This window comes from Doryrhamphus excisus, linkage group LG9, assembly GCF_037039965.1.
Source record: "Doryrhamphus excisus strain RoL-2023G ecotype Guam linkage group LG9, RoL_Dexc_Guam_v1.1, whole genome shotgun sequence".
Classification (NCBI taxonomy): domain Eukaryota; kingdom Metazoa; phylum Chordata; class Actinopteri; order Syngnathiformes; family Syngnathidae; genus Doryrhamphus; species Doryrhamphus excisus.
This window is the reverse complement of record NC_136365.1, coordinates 11,474,853-11,496,683: the sequence shown is the minus strand read 5'-3', so window position 1 is coordinate 11,496,683 and position 21,831 is coordinate 11,474,853. Positions and strand designations below refer to the sequence as shown.

The window sequence follows — 21,831 nt, the reverse complement described above, 5'->3', positions numbered from 1 at the left end:
CAGTTACCTTGATCATCATTTCTCCCACAAAGATCACAGTGAAGATGTAATTGGATACGCTGAGGAACACTCGCTCCTGTAACACACACACATTTATCACATTATGTTTTAGTTTCCCTTTTATTTTGCCATCATTTGAAAAGAAGAAAATAATGTTGATGATGAAAGATAATGCAAGCCAAGTCGGAAGTGGAGATCAATCCATGAAATCCTCAGGGAGGAAAAGAGATGAGAAACTACAAATTTACTTGACATATTGTGGCACTTTTAATGTGGAAAACATGATGGACAGCAAGAGTAATATTGGTAGGTTCTTTTAACGATACACCATCATTGCAAGATGATGGTGAAAAAACAAGTTATTACAGAGCACATAATGAGCGATGGAATCTCGTCCTGCTCTTTAAAAGCTCAACTGTTATTCATGCAGCCCCCCCCCCCAGGGTTATTGCTGTACAAGCACCCCCACCACTGCCGTGCAAAAATGAGATGACATTCATTTCTTCAATCCACCAAACCACTTGGAAAAACACTCAGACATGTGAGGTACATTTGTGTTTGAGGTGACCCATATGGGCTTTTTTTTTTTTTTTTACTAATATCCAATATGGGCGGGCTGCATGGCGGTCGAGTGGTTAGCGCGCAGACCTCACAACTAGGAGGCCAGGGTTCGATTCCACCCTCTGCCATCTCTGTGTGGAGTGTGCATGTTCTCCCCGTGCATGCGTGGGTTTTCTCCGGGTACTCCAGTTTCCTCCCACATTCCAAAAACATGCTAGGTTAATTGACCACTCCAAATTATCCATAGGTATGAATGTGGGTGGGAATGGTTGTTTGTCTATGTTCCCTGTGATTGGTTGGCTCGCCCGAAGAATGGTTGTTTGTCTATATGTGACCTGTGATTGGCTGGCCACCAGTCCTCTCGCCCAAAGACAGCTGGGATAGGCTCCAGCACCAGACCCTCGTGAGGAAAAGTGGTAGAAAATGAATGAATGAATGAATGAATGCATATCCAATATTGTCGTGCAGCCATACACCCTCAAGCGATTTGATACAATCTCTCATTTTTATGCCAATATTGGACGATAACATCGATGTTGTTGGACATTCTTGGTTTGTATTCATCAGCTGATTCATGTTGACGTATACTAATCAGTCTTTTTGGGAGAATGGAATTGACAATGTAATGTCATGACATGTAATGAATGCATCCAACAATAACAATACCTTTCATTCACACTGTCAGAGAGCTATGAGTTCTTATGTTTATTATTATTATACCCCCTTTTTACTATTGGCTGACAGTAAGGATGCTAGAAAATGTATGACTTCATGTCTTCACCGCTGTATAGACTGGGTATTTTATTTGTGTCCGGCCTTAATCATAAAAGTACTTGACTTCTTTTTACACTTGAAAAATACTTAAGAACATTAACACATTACCATAACAGTGGTGAACTTTTTACACTTGTATGGTAGCAAGCAATGATAAAATATTTCTACATTCAAATATTTATAATATGCCGTGCTTAAATTGATTTGGCACTTTTGGACTTTGGTAATGGTAATGGTTTTATTTCATTTGAACATGCATCAGGTTGCAATTGAGTGCATCACATAATCAGTTCACAGTTCCACATGTCCAAAAGGAGTAGGAAGAAGCAAAGCTTATTAAATCCTACCCCTCCATCTGGTACTTTTACAATCAGTAACTGTTACATTTGTTCACTTCCTGCTTTCTTCATATAATTTTAGTTTTTTTCTCTTCTATATTTAATTTAATTTTTTAATGTTTAATTTTTATTTTTTTAATGGTTTTTATTTTTGTCCCATACTGAAGTACGAGGTGATGACCATACAATGACATAATGGGTCAATATAGTGATATACTGTGAAGAAAATAAGTATTTGAACACCCTGCTATTTTGCTATTTCTCCCACTTAGAAATCATGGAGGGGTCTGAAATTTTCATCGTAGGTGCATGTCCACTGTGAGAGAGATAAACTAAAAAGAAAAATCCAGAAATCACAATGCATGATTTTTTAACAATTTATTTGTGTGATACAGCTGCAAATAAGTATTTGAACACCTGTGTATCATCTAGAATTCTGACCCTGAAAGACCTGTTAGTCTGCCCATTAGAAGTCCACCTGCACTCCATGTATCATCCTGAATCAGATGCACCTGTTTGAGGTCGTTAGCTGCATAAAGACACCTGTCCACCCCATACAATCAGTAAGACTTTAACTTGTAACATGGCGAAGACCAAAGAGCTGTCCAAAGACACCAGAGACAAAATTGTACACCTCCACAAGGCTGGAAAGGGCTACGGAGCAATTACCAAGCAGCTTGGTGAAAAAAGGTCCACTGTTGGAGCTATCATTAGAAAATGGAAGAAGCTAAACATGACGGTCAATCTCAATCGGAGTGGAGCCCCATGCAAGATATCACCTCGTGGGGTCTCAATGATTCTAAGAAAGGTGAGGAATCAGCCCAGAACTACACGACAGGACTTGGTCAATGACCTGAAAAGAGCTGGGACCACCGTTTCCAAGGTTACTGTAGGTAATACACTAAGACGTCATGATGTGAAATCATGCATGGCACGAAAGGTTCCCCTGCTTAAACCAGCACATGTCAAGGCCCGTCTTAAGTTTGCATATGACCATTTGGATGATACAGAGGAGTCATGGGAGAAAGTTTTATGGTCAGATGAGACCAAAATAGAACTTTTTGGTCATAATTCCAATAAGCGTGTTTGGAGGAAGAAGAATGAAGAGTACAATCCGAAGAACACCATCCCTACTGTGAAGCATGGGGGTGGTAGCATCATGCTTTGGGGGTGTTTTTCTGCACATGGGACAGGACGAGTGCACTGCATTAAAGAGAGGATGACTGGGGCCGTGTATTGTGAGATTTTGGGGAACAACCTCCTTCCCTCTGTCAGAGCATTGAAGATGGGTCGTGGCTGGGTCTTCCAACACGACAACGACCCGAAGCACACAGCCAGGAAAACCAAGGAGTGGCTCCGTAAGAAGCATATCAAGGTTCTAGCATGGCCCAGCCAGTCTCCAGACCTGAACCCAATCGAAAATCTTTGGAGGGAGCTCAAACTCCGTGTTTCTCAGCGACAGCCCAGAAACCTGACTGATCTAGAGAAGATCTGTGTGGAGGAGTGGGCCAAGATCCCTCCTGCAGTGTGTGCAAACCTGGTGAAAAACTACAGGAAACGTTTGACCTCTGTAATAGCAAACAAAGGCTACTGTACCAAATATTAACATTCATTTTCTCAGGTGTTCAAATACTTATTTGCAGCTGTATCACACAAATAAATTGTTAAAAAATCATGCATTGTGATTTCTGGATTTTTCTTTTTAGTTTATCTCTCTCACAGTGGACATGCACCTACGATGAAAATTTCAGACCCCTCCATGATTTCTAAGTGGGAGAAATAGCAAAATAGCAGGGTGTTCAAATACTTATTTTCTTCACTGTATATATATATAGCACATGCATATATATATATATGCATGACTGGTTTAAGACTCCTCATCCTTGTATTTAGCAAACATCAACTGCTTGTATTGTTGCTTCAATTGGCTCATCGTTGTGCATTGTTTGAGGTCCTTACTCAATCCATTCCATAGTTTGATTCCACATACTGAAATGCTATGGCTTTTTAACATAGTCCTAGCATACATATAAGTGACGTTTAAAGTAAGATGAGCTGTCAGAAGGTGACGTTGCATTTTGCCTTCATTCTGTCATTAAAATGAAGGTGGACTAGTTTTATTTAATGACAGAGATATTCATTTCGGGATTGTATCTTTGTTTACTTGCAAAGAACATCAAGTGACTAATGAGTTCAACCCTGTGCAAGTGTGTGTGTGTGTGTGTGTGTGTGTGCGTGCGTGCGCACCATGCTGTGCGGCTGGATGTCAGGCCTCTCCAGGGCGATGGTGATGCAGTTGAGGAAGATGAAGAGGAGGATGATGTGGTCAAACATCTTGTGGCTGATGGTCTTCTGACACCACAGCCTGAAGCTAAGAAGAAACAACACGGGCGTGACGGCGTGTGTGTTGTGACGCGTGAACGTCACTCAGCCGCACATGAGAGCGGGAAGGGGAGGATTTACCGGTTGTGTGGAGAGAACACATAAAGGGACCACTCTTCGTGTTCCAGGCACCACTGAGGCTCGTAGGGCTCTAGCATCTTGTGCAGCTTTTGATACAAACTCTGCAAAAAAAGGGAACACACACACATGAAGACAAGGCACACAACAACGCTGCGTTTTTACATCCCGAGTTTAAATGAATTAATCATGATTAATCATGATTAGTCACAACATCCTTTGTCATGGGAGCTTGTGAGATTAAAACATGACAGGATTTTGGTCTCACAATAATAAATAAAGAATTACAGTAAAGTCTCGTTATATCGATATTCTCGGGAGTTGGAAAAAATACCGATATAACCGGACTATCCACACTTCCACCTCCAGAGCGCAGCACACACACAACTTTAGAATGGTGAAAGACGACAATGAAATATTGCATTATTCCAATACTTTATAGTAATTATTTTACTTTGTCATGACCATAAGGTGGACAAGTGGTTAGCATGTAGGCCACACAGTCAGAAGATGGGGATACCTTGGTTGGATTCTCCACTTGAGCATCTCTGTGTGGAGTTTGCATGTTCTCTGCATGTGTGGGTTTTCTCCAGGTACTCCGCTTTCCTCCCACATTCACTTTATAGGCCAGTGTGGCCATTTTATGTACAAATCTTTAACTTTAATGGGTGCCAGTCGCTCAACAGTCAGGAAATGACGGTAATCCTTCCAAAAAGCCCCAAATGTAAACACAAAAGACATATTTTACAATTATAGTTTTGACAAGGAGAAAAAAATTTAAATGCATTAAAAAAAATAGGGCTATCAATCGATTAAAATATTTGATCATGATTAATCACATTTTAATGCCCATGGTTAACTCAGAATTAATCAAATTTAATCTCAGTAGGTGAAAGTAAGTAGGTCTCTTTGTGATAAACGATTCGATGTGCAACTACAATGATAATTACATAAAATTTTAAGTAAAAGGATATCAATTTGGGAACTTTGGGCCATATTTTTTATGTTACTATCTTTCAATCTCATTACATCTGGTTCCAACAATCCTAAATCCCTTTTTTCAACAATCAACACACTGCTAAAGCCAAATGACAACTCCTCCTCATCCTTCACCACCACCAAATGCAACAACTTCTTAACTTACTTCCAGTCCAAAATTACCAAAATATACAGCTCCCTAAATCACCCCTCGGCTCACTCGCTGCCCCCTGACCCTCTGCTATCTGGCTCCACCCAACAACTCTCCAAATTCACACCTATCTCACTTGTGCAACTCACTGAAATACTAACCGATATAAAGACTCCAACATGCTCCCTGGATCCTATCCCTTCTTCATTCATTAAACCCTGCCTCCACATCATCTCCCCGCTGATCAAAAGTATCATTAGCTCCTCCCTTATCACTGGATCCGTCCCACAGTCTCTCAAGCTGGCGGCAAACACCCCCACACTCAAAAAGTCTGGTCACACAGGGTAAGTCACATTACCCCGGTCCTTAAAAACCTCCACTGGCTTCCCGTCTCCCAACGCATTTACGTCAAAGTTCTTCTCATCACCTACAAAGCCCTCCACGATCTGCCCCCCCCCCCATATCTCACAGACCTCCTCCATCTACACAATCCCCCGCGTCCCCTTCGCTCCTCAGACTCCAACCTCCTGGCACTCCCCTGTAAGACCAAGCTCCGAACCTGGGGTGACAGAGCCTTCTCCATCGCTGCCCCCACCCTCTGGAACTCTTTGCCCCATTCACTCTTTCAATCTGTTTTTAATGTCTAACTTTTTATATCTGACTGCTGTGCCCCGCCCCGCTTTTACTCATGTTTTAACTGTGTATTAACGAATGAATGTTGATTTTAACGTATCTTTTACTCTGTTTACTTGTTTTTATTCAACTCCATTTTCTAAAGTGTCTGAGTATTTTGAAAAGCGCTATACAAATAAAATGTATTATTATTATTTATTATTTTTAGCATATTAACACCCATTCGTTCATTTTCTGTACCGCTTATCCTCACTCGGGTCACGGACATGCTAGAGCCTATCCCAGCTGTCTCGCCCAGCTGGGCGAGAGGCGGGGTACACCCTGGACTGGTTGAGCATATTAACATGTTTTTGTTTGTGTCAGCTCAAAATAAGATTAGTTTATTTATGATACTGGTTTTAAATTCTTAATGTTTGTGAGTAAAGAGTGGAGTGTTAGTTGCATTATTTGAGGGTAATTTTACAAACTACTTGACCAAAACAGACATTACGTCCTCTTGGAAGGCAAGTTCTAACAATGTAAGATATGCTAACACAATGGTTATTCAGCTACACAAAAAACAGAACAGAACAGAAAAAGTGTCCAGTGTTTATGTAACATAAACATTTTTTTCATTGATTAGTCGCTCTGGAGTATAAGTCGCAGGAACAGCCGACCTATGAAAAAAAATGCAACTTATAGTCCAGAAAATACGATACAGAGAAATTCATCACGATATTACAGTAAATATTATTGTATTTCAATACTGTAACTACAGTCCCACAGTTTTAAAATGTTTAATGTGAGCTTCAATTTGTCCTACTTTTTTGATGGTCATTGAACACATCATCCTACCGTTCTCCGATGCCCAGAGGGATGTATGGATGTATTTGGATGTATTTTCCCCCTTTTTCTTTCACCTCATACTTGCTCCCAAATGCTAATACTACGTGTGAATGCATCAAGGTAAAATTTGATGACTTTGAGTGGTAATGTGCATCATTGTGGTAGTTCCATGCTAAATGGCTAATGCTAGCACAACACTGGACTTCAGCCACGGTCATCACATTGACAGCCTGTCAATAGCAGCTGGAGGTCCAATTTAGCTGGCAGTTCAATGTAAACATCATCAGAGAGAAAAAAAACTGCTTAGTTGACCAACGTTAAAACTCCAGTTAACGCGTCATTAACATGACAGTTCTAATATAATTATACGTATATACATTCTGTAGAAGTACAGTCAAGATGTAACTGTTGATATGAAGACAAAATGGGGCAGCAAAATCAACCATCATCACATTTCTGATTTGACATGAGTTCAAAGATTCCTCACGAGGGTCGGGGGTGCATGAGCCTATCCCAGCTGTCTTGGGGCGAGAGGCGGGGTACACCCTGGACTGGCCGCCAGCCAATCACAGGGCACATATAGACAAACAACCATTCACACTCACATTCATACCTATGGACAATTTGGAGTGGCCAATTAATCTAGCATGGTTTTGGAATGTGGGAGGAAACTGGAGTACCCGGAGAAAACCCTCGCATGCACGGGGAGAACATGCAAACTCCACACAGAGATGGGTGATGGTGGAATCAAACTCGGGTATCCTAGCTGTCTGGCTAACCACTCGACCACCGGGCAGACGTTCATTCATCATTTACCGTATTTTCCGTACTATAAGTCGCCCTTTTTTTCATTGGTTGGCTGTTCCTGCGACTTGTACTCCATAGCGACTTATAAATGAAAATATATATAATAAATATAACTTCACAGACAAGCCACAAGAGGGCATTCTAGACTTTTGCAGCGATATCTCCTACTCCTTAACATTCAATATTTAAACATTAGACATTAGCTTACAAAGACAACTGAGAACGACAGAACACAAATCCCCCCAAAAGAAAATAATATTCCGCAGACTACAAGCTGCTAATGGAGCAGCAGAGACAAAGTAAGTGAGAAACTTGTTAGGGACTGGCGTAAAAGTGGAGGCTACTCTTACTATGATGAAGAAAACAAAACAGTTACTGTACTTAAAACTGGACACCTTTTCTGTTCATGTTTATTTTCTGTGTAGCTGAATAACCATTGTGTTAGCATGTTCTCTATTCTGTTATTAATGTTACAACTTGACTTACTGACGTAATGTCTGTTTTGGTCAAGTAGTTTGTAAAAGAAATTACCTACATAAAATATGACTTGTACTCCAGTGTGACTCATGTATGTTTTTTTCTACCTAATTTTTGTCCTTGTGCGACTTATACTCCGGAGCGACTTATAGTCCAGATAATACGATATATGCATTTATTGTTTTATGCATGTAAAACTATGATTGTAAAACTAAAAAACACAATTTGTGTTAAAGTTTTTGACGACATCTTGGACGGGCAACGTGACGTAGCTGACTTCTGGTTCGCCATTTTGTTTAGCTAGCTAAACAAGGAATGCTAACAAAGAAGTGCATTTCGTCATGAAATATTCTCAAAACATTAAAAAAAAAAAATCAGTTTTCAAATTAATGAAATATGCTTAAGCGCTGTACTTTATGAACAAAAAGATGAATAGATGATAGGATTCCGTAATCAGGAAAAAGACAAAAGTAAAAGACAGGATTAATGATATTTGTATGTACTAACAGCTCCAAATAAAACTTTGAAACACACTTTAACCGTTTTATCATGAGCCAGAAAGAGTTCAAAGACATCACGTAACTTAAGTCGATTTGACATGTTTCGTCAATACTCAGCAAAAGTTACATTAGTAAGTGATAGGAATTTCCACTTATTGTTTTTCTGTGTCTTTTATTTACACTCATACACGCACCATAAAAATGTTGGGATTTTCGGAGTGTCTATTGACATTGAGGAAGGATGTGTTTGTGAGTTGGAATCGCACTGCTTTGATGTGTTCAACTCAGAATACAGCTATAAAAGAGCATAAGACTGGCTGTGTGGGGACGCTACTGTATTCTTCCATCTGCCGTCTGAGAGGCGTGGCTTCACATGATGCGCTAAAAATGTTCCCGTATTTAATGGCTTCAAATAGTTACCAACATTAACGCGCTAAAGTGGATTGGATTTTTGACAGGCCCTAAAAATATACCTTAAGAGCACAGTTGTACTCATGCAGTGTATTAATAACACAAGACGCACTGCATATCGTACACTCACTTGAGGCAAAATGGTTCTAAATTTTGGCATTGCTAACTGAGGTGCCACTGTATCGGGCAGTACAGTGAATAGTGCAAAAGTTCTAAAGCAAACCTCTTCAAGTTCCTCCTCCTCCTGGTGACTGTGGTGTGACGTGTGGGGAGCATCGTAGTTGTCATGGTCAGGCAGGTGGTAGGTGGTACCGTTGCAGTCAGGTGTGTGCAGCATGGGGACCTGCAGGTAGTCCTGTTGGTCCATAGACTGTTCCCTGGAACCTGTGTGGGTGTCGGACAGCAGGGACTCCATCTCTCCCGACTGGCTCTTCCTGTGCAGACTGGGGGCTCGGCTGATGCTGGCCCAGCTGGAGCGGCGGCTCTCTGGCCTGCTGTCCAGTGGGGGCTTTTTGGGGGTCAGACACATACAGTAAGACAAGCCTCCTCAAAGCACTGAATTGCATCACTATTTTCCATTTCTTGCTACGGTCTTGAAGGATCCACATTCATTGAGCATCCAACAGAAGATTTTGTGAGATGCAATACATTTTTCTTATATTCCAGCCTCTATCTATGACTTGTACCTTGTGAAATTGTGTTTCATGAAGCCATGAAGGAAAAAAACCTTTCTGCAGTCCAGCCAAAGGGATCCCGAAACCGACAAGCTTCAAGCTTGGAAATACTCATCCAAGCAATGTACCAACAAAAACAGAACACAGGACAGTGCAAAACACGCAGCAATAGAAAATAAGAGCGTCAAACAGGAACTAATGCATATAAAGGGAACATAAACTGTCACACTACCACCCTTCAAATGTGAACCCCAGACTTCTTTAAGAGTCAAAAACAGAGTGGGTGGCGGTGGGTGGGACTTGGGACGCCATGCCTGGCGGAGCGAGCAAGACCATCTAGGGAACGACCGGGATGGCAGGCCCCACGAAGCCAGCAGGACTCCATTGGGGAACGACCAATGGTGAGCCCAGCAAAGTCAGCATGACCCCCCCCCCCCAGGAGACGGACAGTACAATGAGCCAGGCGGAACCAGCAGGACCCCTAGGGGGATGGCCGGGTCAATGAGCCAAGTGAAACCGATGCCTAAGCCGAGCGAGCCGAACTCCAGGCAGAGCAGGCTGTACGTTCTCGGTCACACAGCTAGTAGTACTAGCTCAGACCTCGTCCAGTGCCACCGTCGGAACTGAAGGGAGGAGGTGCAGTGTCACCAGTATGGTCACCGCTCTGACCCCTGGACAGGAACCATAGTGGACCTTTGAAAAGCTGTGGAGCGGGCACCGGGAGGGTCTGAGAGGGTCTGAAGGCATCAAGTGCTGACGTAGTGCAGGCTCCAGAAGTGTCTCCAGAAGTGTCTGAAAACGATGCAGCGCGGGCTCCCGGTGATACCGTAGAGGGGGCACGTGGCATGTGAACCATGTGACCTGTAATGCGGTAGTGGGGAGTGCAGTGACCTCCTCACCCAATTGCACTGGAGGCCACGCGGGAAGGGACGAGGAGGAAAGAGCAGTGCTGGTCCTCGGGCTAACATTGAGCGGTCGACATGGTGAACTGAACCATGGGCCGGCACTCAGGAACAGCGTATGGGGATTGCTGCACCTCGGCATGTGACTCCAACTGTGGACGTCGTAGAGCATTCGCTGATGTTGGCCGAGACATGCGTCTGCACTGGGGTTGGTCCGGTGTGTGAGTGGCGCGTCCTGAATAAACCCACGCCATGGCAATTACACACCATCGTCTCCAGCTCTTTTGGAGTGAATTACATTCTCTCCTATTACATCGCATTGAGAACCTGCCAGGTCCACAAGTACATCTCGGCGAGGTCATCTTGTGGTCAGCTCTTTCTGTCACGAGACGGCATAATGGCGATACTTTTTTTGATACGACCCCATGATGCGAGATGAGACCCAATGCGGGTAAAAGCATATATACAGTATCAAAATCATAATCATAGTTGCAGACAAAGGGATCCATCAACTGCTCATTCAAGCAACACAGAAGCTCCTGACTGAATGCAACATAAGGCAAACTAAAATTAGCACCAGGTGCAAGTGACAGCAGAAGAGAAAAGCAGACAAAACATAGGACAGGGAAAAACAGGAAGCTCTACAAATAAGAGCACAGAACAGGAACTCATACATAATGAGGGGACATTCAGTTCCTGGCGTTCTCAGTCTGGATTAATAAAAGCACTCTGTTTGATTTCATTTATGTATTATCTAGGTATATACTGTATGTATTTTAAATTGCCGCTAAATATGAAACATAAAATTTTACAGTTAGTCACTATTTCAGTCATTGAAAGACACGATTTATTTACTACAGAAGGATAGCTATAGGTTGAAAATAGGTGTTCAGAACATTCATTCATTCATTTTCTACCGCTTTTCCTCACGAGGGTGCTGGAGCCTATCCCAGCTGTCTTCAGACGAGAGGTGGGGTACACCCTGGACTGGTGGCCAGCCAATCACAGGGCACATATAGACAAACAACCATTCACACTCACATTCATACCTATGGACAATTTGGAGTGGCCAATTAACCTAGCATGTTTTTGGAATGTGGGAGGAAACCGGAGTACCCGGAGAAAACCCACGCATGCATGGGGAGAACATGCAAACTCCACACAGAGATGGCCGAGGGTGGAATTGAACCCTGGTCTCCTAGCTGTGAGGTCTGTACGCTAACCACTCACAGCACTAGCAGCCCTGCTGCTAAATATGAAACATAAAATTTTACAGTTAGTCACTATTTCAGTTATTGAAAGATGCAATTTATTTACTACAAAAGGACAGCTATAGGTTGAAAATAGGTGTTCAGAACATTCAAATTGAAATTTCCCTTTTCTGTGCATTATAACACGAGAAAACAAGTTAATATGAGCTAGCTAACAATGCTGTCATTGGGATACACCTATTTCGAATATGAAGCCCTATAAAAATAAACCTCTACCAAGGTTGCATGGTTTGATATCCATGCTGTGATCATGCATTAACATGTACACTGATGATAACATGGAATAGTTACAGTATCTTGCCCTATTTGGATGATTTAAAACACCACCCAGAATGTTTTGCAAGGCGCATTGATACACATGCTAGTGCCTTCAATAACAGCATAGATACAGCGACAACACTTCTGATGTTGGCGCTCGTTGGGATGTCTGTGTCTTCCAGCACAAGATGTGTGGCTCCAGTCCTCAGGTAAAAAAATGCTGACAAGTCAGATATGTAATGGACATTGTTGGCATTCTTTTAAGTTTTTTTTCAAGGGCCTTAGAGTCAAAATAGGTATTTCCTATGATGCATGTTGCTGGCTAGCTCATAACTTGTTTTCTCACATTACATTAATGCATCACATTAAAGCTTAATGTTATGACAATGATTTTGTAACAATATCGAAAGTAAAAAAAATGCATGATGCTGTAGATGACCACCCCATGCTTCCCTGAGTGACATCAGTTGGTATATTGATTCCATTGATTTTGGACATGGTCTGGCCCACTCCTTTCCAAAATGTTTGTAATTTAGGAAACTATGCCTTGTTCTACACATTTAGTACGAGTGTCAAATATAAGGAGACCAGCTGTTCCACTTCACAGATAAGTTCTCATCCACCACTGGTATTGTAGTTCAGGGTATGCTGGAGCCTGTCCCAGCTGACGAGAGGCGGCGTACACCCTGGACTGGTTGCCAGGTAATTGCAGATTTTAAATTTATAAACAGGATATTTTGTGTAACAGTACAATTGGATTTGTATTTTCTGTCATCCAAAATTATAGTAATATTATGTCAATATTCAGGGCAGACTGACACCGGTGTAATCCGTTTACTAACAAATAAACAAACGGTACAAAGCTCACCGGCGACCTCTGTTGCTCCAGGCTGTTTACATCCATCGAGGCAGCACCGACACGTTGCGATTGACTGGACATCATGGTGGGCGTGGCTGCAGTGTGCGTGATGACGGGGAGGGACAGGGGAGGAGGCATGGAGGCTTTCGGGTTGAGGAGACCATTGGGGCTCCGGATCATGGCCTGGATCTTCAGCTCTTGTGGTCACACACACACACGCACAAAAAAACACAGCAGTTGTAGTGACAACACGGTTTTGTCGAGCCGTGGGTTTGTACCTGCGGTGTACATCTCCCTCAGCTTCTCCTCATCCTCGTAAGACAGCGACTGCCTTTCGTCGTCTGTTTCTGATCTGTTGGCGTCACCCTAAACACAACACAGCAATGACGATCACAAAACCGGAAGTAAGTGGACTTTTGGCAGTTGAAGACCGATTGGAGTTGTCAGGGAACTTATCATTCATATATTTTGTTACATCAAATACATATCACACATATCACACATATCTGTAAAATGTGAAATGCTACATATATGCTTCTATAGGCTTCTGTCAGAAGTGAGACCAGGCACATTGTAGTAAATGCTCACAAGGAAATTATCAGCATTATTATTCATTAGTGATTAGCGTTTTTGCTTGACCTGCTTGAACTGCAAAATAAAAGTTGCATTGTGAGGATCGGCAGCATAGAAACGGATGGGTGGATGTTGATGGAGCCAAGGTGTCATACTCCCATGTAGTTTCAGTGACAAGACTAAAAACTAGTAATAAAGTGTGTGGAAAATCCTATCCAGGATCAGTAGATCCTCATTGGAGCGCAGTAAGGCTGCATTGGCGTGCAGGAGTCGCCGTACTTGTGCTTATTGCCACCGAAATTTAAAACAGATGAGGTTGTGTCCAATCCCGCTGATGATGACAATCATTATGTCACTTTTTTACATCCGAGTTATATTTTCAGGGTATCTAGAACAGCTTTGCTGAAGTGCTGGACAACAACAATGCCCTCCTCGCAGTTGTCCAAAATCCAAGCTCAGATGGCTGAGAGATGCAAGTCAGAGGGACAGAGTAAGAACTTCTGACATCGGAGTGAAGCTAAACTGCTCCTGCAACATCAAAACCTGCTGATGTGCCCAGCACCTCTGCCAGCCAGGGTGAGATGGACTTTTTCAGTTATGAGGCCGAGCCTGAGGAGATGTATTGAGCAGAAAATGTGTTTTATCCGATTACTTGATTAATCGACAAAAATTTCAGTAGAATACTTAATTCATTCATTTTCTACTGCTTATCCTCACAAGGGGCGCGGGGGGTGCTGGAGGCTATCCCAGCTGTCTTTGGGCGAGAGGCGGGGTACACCCTGGACCGGTGGCCAGCCAATCACAGGGCACATATAGACAAACTTAATGATTAATGATGAGAGTTAATCTTCAATTCAGCGAATGTGCAACTTCACATACCCACCAAAGACACTTTGGACTTTAAACGTAAGTCTAATCGGAAGAACCGAGCCTAACGTATGTGTTTTTTTGTAAACTTCAGACCCTTTAGTGTCAGCACAGATCCCAGCATGGATTGTCATAAAGACTGAAGACTGTTTTGCATCTTCAACAAAAAGCACAGCGTGTCAGCTGGCTTTCCTGACAATCACAAAAGGATGAGTAAGATGGGGACAGCAAGCGACAAACAGCGATGAGGCAGACGGGCCGCAGGCTGACGATTTTGGGCAGCAATCTCCTGTCGTCACAGCAATAAAGCTTTGCTAAATTTAATTAGCATTCACACTAGAAAGATGGAGACGGACGGCTTAGGTAGTGTGTGTGTGTGTATTCTCCAATGGTGGAGATAAAACAAACAAAACAACAAAAGCTCGCCAGCTGTGAATGGCAGGCGATAACAAACACGCCGCTGCCCTGGAGAGCATTGTGGAGATGCGTGTATCAGACAACACAACCACAGCGATGCAATCCACGCAAGAAGCAGGATTGTGGAGATTATTCAGCTTTGGTATCATCAGCACAACACAGCCAACTGAGCCACCGTCGCCACCTCCTCCCACCACCCCTTTAAGTGGTTTAAACACAAAATCCTTACTTCCGCCTGAAAGCCCTCGACCAAAATGGCCACCAGCAGGTTGAAGAGGACGTAGTTTCCGAAGGTCATGAGGGCCACAAAGTAGAGTGCAGCCAACGGCGTGGTGGACGCCATGCCGTTGTACAGGACGGCGTTCCAGTCCTCCTGGGTGAGGATCTGCAGATGGGGAGGTGGAGACATATTTAATGGACACAGAAATGGAAATAGTCTTATTGGAAATGTTGAACTGGAGGATAAGTCCCTCCAGAGTTTATTTATCTTTTTGTTCATAAAATACAGCGCTTGAGCATGTTTCATTCATTTGAAAATTGTGATTATTTTTTTTTATGTTTTGAGAATATTTCATGACAAAATGCACTTCTTTGTTAGCATTCCTTGTTTAGCTAGCTAAACAAAATGGCGAACCAGAAGTCAGCTACGTCACGTTGCCCGTCCAAGATGTCGTCAAAACTTTAACACAAATCATGTTTTTTAGTTTTACAATCATAGTTTTACATGCATAAAACAATAAATGCATATATCGTATTTTCTGGACTATAAGTCGCTCCGGAGTATAAGTCGCACATGGCCAAAAAAGCATAATTAGCTCGAAAAAAAACATTAATAAGTCTCACTGGAGTATAAGTCGCATGTTTGCGGATAATTTATTTTACAAACTACTTGACCAAAACAGACATTACGTCCTCTTGGAAGGCAACTTCTAACAATAAATAATAGAGAACAGGATGAATAGGTGTAATATATGCTAACACAATGGTTATTCAGCTACACAAAAAATAAACATGAACAGAAAAGGTGTCCAGTGTTTATGTAACATAAACAGTTTTAAGTACAGTAAGTGTTTTGTTTTCTTCATCGTAGTAAGAGTAGCCTCCACTTTACGCCAGTCCCTAACAAGTTTCTCACTTACTCCAAACTTTCCCTCTGCTGCTCCATTACTGTTTTCCGCTGCAAATTTCACAACTTGGAGCTTGTAGTCTGTAGAATACTTATCTGTGTGAACTGTGTTTTGACGTTATAATTATTTTTCTGGGTGTAAAATGACAAGTAAGAAAATGAATGAAAATGATTTCAGCCCAGCACAAAAAACGTGGAATACCTCCTGTCCATGTAATGAGGCCGGTATTAGCAACAAACTTAATATATATTTGCCAGATGAACAGGAATGATGCTTGTTCTTGCTGCTGAAGTGTGTCTTTATTGCTCTGCCGTTGGGAGGGGTTGTGTCCTCATTTGTGGAGGGAAAAATAGCAGGATTGCATTAAAACAATAAAGTAGATTGTTTGGGCTGTTGCCAAAAACACAAACCGTCACTGTTTTAAATATTTCAAATGAAAATACAGGCCACAGCCACTTTGTTTATGAATAGAACTGTGTGTGTGCATAACCTGGAAGACGGTGACTGTAGCCCAAAGCAGGGAGTCAAAGTTCTTTCTGTCCGGGAAGGTGTCGCCGCTGTCTTGACGGAGACCAAATTTACATCCAAACAGATGCATCCCCAAGATACTGTACAAAAAAGATGATTTTTCATCATATGGTAATCTTGTGTTTACTGTAAATGCTGTATTTTCTTAAGTTAAGGGTGGAAGGATGGATTCATTGGAAGCAGTTGGAGAGAGGATGTTATTTTCTAAATGAAATGAAGTTATACATATATAAAATTATTTAAAACATTTTTTACTTGAGCCTCGGACAGGGGTCGGCAACCCTTACTGTGCAAAGAGCCATTTTACCCCCTTGTCCAGTAAAGAAAAATATCCTGGAGACGCAAAACATTGGTTTAAAAGAAGGTCTTCTAAAGTCTAAGAAGAGAATAGAAGAATAAAAGTGCAGTGGGCGTGCATGTGTAGGGGAAGCCAACATGACATGCTGAGCCAATTAGGAGTCTCCCACCATTTTGGCTGTCAAATTTCAAGGGAATTTTGGGGTATCAAAGTAGTTCAGATAAGAAAAGACCAGTTGATGGAGTACTCTTGCTAGTATTGGTATGTGTCAATGACTGTAAACTTACTTGATTTGTTTACTCTGTGGCAAACAAGTTCCCATGCTGCTGTTTTTCAAATTATTTCTAAATTATTTTTTAGAAATGCCAAATAGCTCTGGGAAAATATTAGTTTTTCCCTCCATGTTTACCAACACTTCATAGCATCCTGTCTGCTCATCCAATCACCAGCAGGAACCCAGGATGCATTAATGGTCTCACACAAAGTTGGCTTTTTTTAAGTGTTTACAAAGATGTGCATTTTCAACACTGTGGGTGTTTAAGAAATATTTGAGTAAAACAAAGGGAGCCACAACAAAGAGGCTGAAGAGCCACATGGGTTGCTGACCCCTGGCCTAGGTCCTAACCGGTCGTCTGAGCTTGGGGTTTTTTCAGGTTGCAAAACAAACTTGTGCTGTTCATCTTTGCTGCCTTTGTGTGTCTTTGGTACATTTTGCTTGTGTCAGGTTTGGGCAAAATTTCCTGTGTCATGCGCCACATGTGCACCCACATACGTAATTGGTACAACCAGTGCTTCTTCTTTCTCTTTGGGCTTTTCCCTTCAGGGGTCGCCACAGCAAACCAATCTCCTCCATCCAACCCTGTCTTCTGGATCTGTCTCTCTCACACCAACTACCCTCATGTCCTCCTTCACTACATCCATAAACCTTTTCTTTGGTCTTCCTCTACGCCTCCTACCTGGCAGCATCCTTCTACCAATATATTCACTATCTCTCCTCTGGACATGTCCCAACCATCTCAGTCTGGCCTCTCTGACTTCTCCAAGGCCTCTAACATGTAATGTCCCTCTGATGTATTCCTTCCTGATCCTATCCATCCTGGTCACTCCCAATGAGAACCTCAGCATCCTCAACTCTGCTACCTCCAGTTCTGCGTCCTGTCTTTTCCTCAGTGGCACTGTCTCTAGACCAGGGATGGGCAAACTTTTTGACTCAGGGGCCGCGTTGAGTTGTCCAGGGGACCAGAAAATATCTTCAACACACTAACACACACACACACACTATTTTACGCTTCTAATTCTAACATTCTGCATTGAATTATTTTCTACATATGTTCTCATGTCCTTTTTTCAGGAGCACTTTAAAAGGACCATATCAAAATTTCATTTTACTTTTTTTTTTTAACTGAATAAGACATCCGACTTGCAAGTCATGTATGTATGTATGTATGTATGTATGTATGTATGTATGTATGTACAGTGCATCCGGAAAGTATTCACAGCGCTTCACTTTTTCTACATTTTGTCATGTTACAGCCTCATTCCAAACTGAATTAAATGAATCTCTTACCTCAAAATTCTACACAAAATACTCCATTATGACAATGTGAAAAAAGTTTTTTTTGACATGTTTTGAATTTATTAAAAACAGAAAACAAAAAAATCACATTTACATAAGTATTCACAGCCTTTGCCATGAAGCTCAAAATTGAGCTCAGGTGCATCTTTTTTCCACTGATCATCCTTGAGATCTTTCTACAGCTTAATTGGAGTCCACCTGCAGTAAATTCAGTTGATTGGACATGATTTGGAAATATAATAACTGTCTATATAAGGTCCCACAGTTGACTGTGCATGTCAGAGCACAAACACCAAGCATGAAGTCAAAAGAACTGTCTGTAGACCTGCGAGACAGGATTGTCTTGAGGCACAAATCTGGGGAAGGATACAGAAAAATTTCTGCTGCTTTGAAGGTCCCAATGAGCACAGTGGCCTCCATTATTCGTAAATGGAAGACGTTTGGAACCACCAGGACTCTTCCTAGAGCTGGCCGGCCTTCTAAACGGAGCGATTGGGGAGAAGAGCCTTAGTCAGGGAGGTGACCAAGGCCCCAATGGTCACTCTGTCAGAGCTCCAGCGTTCCTCTGTGGAGAGAGGAGAGCCTTCCAGAAGGACAACCATCTCTGCAGCAATCCACCAATCAGGCCTGTATGGTAGAGTGGCCAGACGAAAGCCACTCCTTAGTAAAAGGAACATGGCAGCCCGTCTGGAATTTGCCAAAAAGCACCTGAATGACTCTAAGACCATGAGAAACAAAATTCACTGGTCTGATGGCTTTCGTCTGGCCACTCTACCATACAGGCCTGATTGGTGGATTGCTGCAGAGATGGTTGTCCTTCTGGAAGGCTCTCCTCTCTCCACAGAGGAACGCTGGAGCTCTGACAGAGTGACCATCGGGGCCTTGGTCACCTCCCTGACTAAGGCCCTTCTTCCCCGATCGCTCAGTTTAGAAGGCCGGCCAGCTCTAGGAAGAGTCCTGGTGGTTCCAAACGTCTTCCATTTACGAATAATGGAGGCCACTGTGCTCATTGGGACCTTCAAAGCAGCAGAAATTTTTCTGTATCCTTCCCCAGATTTGTGCCTCAAGACAATCCTGTCTCGCAGGTCTACAGACAGTTCTTTTGACTTCATGCTTGGTGTTTGTGCTCTGACATGCACAGTCAAATGTGGGACCTTATATAGACAGGTGTGTGCCTTTCCAAATCATGTCCAATCAACTGAATTTACTGCAGGTGGACTCCAATTAAGCTGTAGAAAGATCTCAAGGATGATCAGTGGAAAAAAGATGCACCTGAGCTCAATTTTGAGCTTCATGGCAAAGGCTGTGAATACTTATGTAAATGTGATTTTTTTGTTTTCTATTTTTAATAAATTCAAAACATGTCAAAAAAACCTTTTTTCACATTGTCATAATGGAGTATTTTGTGTAGAATTTTGAGGTAAGAGATTAATTTAATTCAGTTTGGAATGAGGCTGTAACATGACAAAATGTAGAAAAAGTGAAGCGCTGTGAATACTTTCCGGATGCACTGTATGTATGTATGCATGTATGTATTAACTTGTATGTTAAAAGTTGAAATACTTACAAAGCAACTGGCGGGCCAGATTCAAAAGCTTGGTGGGCCGCATATGGCCCCCGGGTCGTAGTTTGCCCACCCCTGCTCTAGACCAAACAACATGGCTGGTCTCACCACAGTTTTGTACACCTTTCCTTTCATTTTAGCTGAAACTCTTCTATCACACATCACGCCTGAGACTTTTCTCCACCCGTTCCATCCTGCACACAATGTTCGCCTTGGTACCCTGGCTTTAAATAATGATTTGGAGTGCATGTGAAAGTGAAACATGTAGCTTTGTTTCACCACGTGGCCATTCATGAAGAAGTATATTGTACAACACAGCAGCGACAGAACAAATGTTGTAGTAGCGGTAAAGAGCAAACTGCTCAGTCAGCAATAATAGCGCTGACGAGCACACCCGGCGGCGATAGTCGACTACGGTTATGCAAGCAAAAGTGTTAAATGCAGCATTTACCGTCGGGCCACTAATTTGATAATTGAATGACATTGCACCTGAAAATAAAAATAAAGAGCATGAGCAGCATGCAGAACGTGGCCACGTTGTCCATGGTCTTCATCAGCACCACCAGCTGTCTCCTCAGGGCCGGCAGGAAGCGAACCAGCTTCAAAACCCTCAGCAGACGGAAGGTCCGCAGCACGGATAGGCCGCCCTCTGCCTCGCCCACAATTTCCCACACACTGGCACACACAAACAAGGGGTTTGTAAAACAGACACTGAATGCACCATTCATTCAGACCAATGCACACCCCTACCTGATGATGACAATGATGCTATCAAATCCGTTGTAAGGGTTTTTGATGTACCCAAAGAGCCCGAGGGCGAGGACTTTAAGGAGCATCTCCAGACTGAAGAGGCTGGTGAAAACCATGTTGCTGATCTCCAAAATATCAGTCAGCTCCTGCGGCTAAAGACACATGAAGACAGCGGTGTGTTTATGGACAATGAACAGGACACCAAGCACTTTGGTCACAAAACGACAACACTAACTACCAGGTGATGCATTTTCTTGTCTTAGCTCTCTCGCTAAATTGCATTCTCTTAGCATCGACCGTTCGTATTTTCATTTTAGAGTGGTGCCTTGGTTAACGCCATGAATCCGATCCAAAAGGTCAGAATCAAAGCAAAATGTACACTAACCAAAGCAAATGTTCTCATAGAAAATAATGCATAAAAATGAGAATATCATGAAAAAGTTCTATAATGTTTATCACTCATTTCAGAATGTAAAACTCATATATTATACAGTGAAACATTTATTTTCACAGATAATGAAAACCCAAAATCCAAGGTCTCAGAAAATTTGAATATTGTGAATATTGTGTGTCCACACAACCTTGTATTTAAAAAGAAATGCATTGGGAACCACTGGTGCGGCCAACCGCCTCAAAGCTGTTGCCGCAGCACCACAAGAAGAAAAGGCAACAGCCCCATGCCGACATATGGTGAAGTTAGTTTCACTTTGGACATTAGATATGAGGCTTCGCAGCTACAGCGGTAGTTCCCCCTCACTGTGCTTGGACTGCTGTGTCATGGTACAGTGAGCTTGCACAGGAAGTGCCGCTCTGACTGCTGACTGCCGACCTCCAACAAATGATGATTGCGTTGAAGAGGGTGTAATGGAGCGGGTGAGGATTCCCATAATGCTAAGGGAGGTCAGAGTGAACAAAAGGAGCTGCAGGGGGCATGTTTATTCTTAGCCCCCTCTTTTCTCCACTGACTCCTGTCAAGTACATTCAGCAACACTTTGGTTGCAATATTTCTAATGCTTTCAAGAGCTATTTTCATAACCATACTCAATTCCGTAAATTCATGTTTGTGACAAAAGCTTATAAGCAAGATGTTCTTATTCGCATAGCTTGATTGAAGTCAGTTTTCCTAACAAATATTCATCTTTAGGAGGTTGACGTGGTTCAGAGTCTCCATTTGGCCAGCGTGCGAGTCCCGCACGTGGACGTTGTGAGGGAGATTTGATTGTGGGGCCAACATACTACCCACTCAACCACC

The 21,831-nt window shown here is 42.5% G+C and overlaps 1 protein-coding gene across 2 annotated transcripts in view; it reads right to left on the bottom strand.

The window, feature by feature from the left end:
- The window catches only part of LOC131135817 (voltage-dependent T-type calcium channel subunit alpha-1H-like), a 68,263-nt gene that overhangs the window by 24,276 nt on the left and 22,156 nt on the right, over window positions 1–21,831 (bottom strand). For both annotated transcript variants that reach the window (XM_078793404.1, XM_078793405.1), the window contains exons 9-18: window positions 20,580–20,731; window positions 20,319–20,504; window positions 16,354–16,471; window positions 14,966–15,121; window positions 13,158–13,245; window positions 12,889–13,076; window positions 9,139–9,423; window positions 4,137–4,237; window positions 3,921–4,044; window positions 8–76 (exon numbers count right to left, since the gene is read on the bottom strand). In XM_078793404.1, the coding sequence (XP_078649530.1) occupies window positions 8–76; window positions 3,921–4,044; window positions 4,137–4,237; window positions 9,139–9,423; window positions 12,889–13,076; window positions 13,158–13,245; window positions 14,966–15,121; window positions 16,354–16,471; window positions 20,319–20,504; window positions 20,580–20,731 (1,467 nt within the window). The remainder of the gene's footprint in view (window positions 1–7; window positions 77–3,920; window positions 4,045–4,136; window positions 4,238–9,138; window positions 9,424–12,888; window positions 13,077–13,157; window positions 13,246–14,965; window positions 15,122–16,353; window positions 16,472–20,318; window positions 20,505–20,579; window positions 20,732–21,831) is intronic.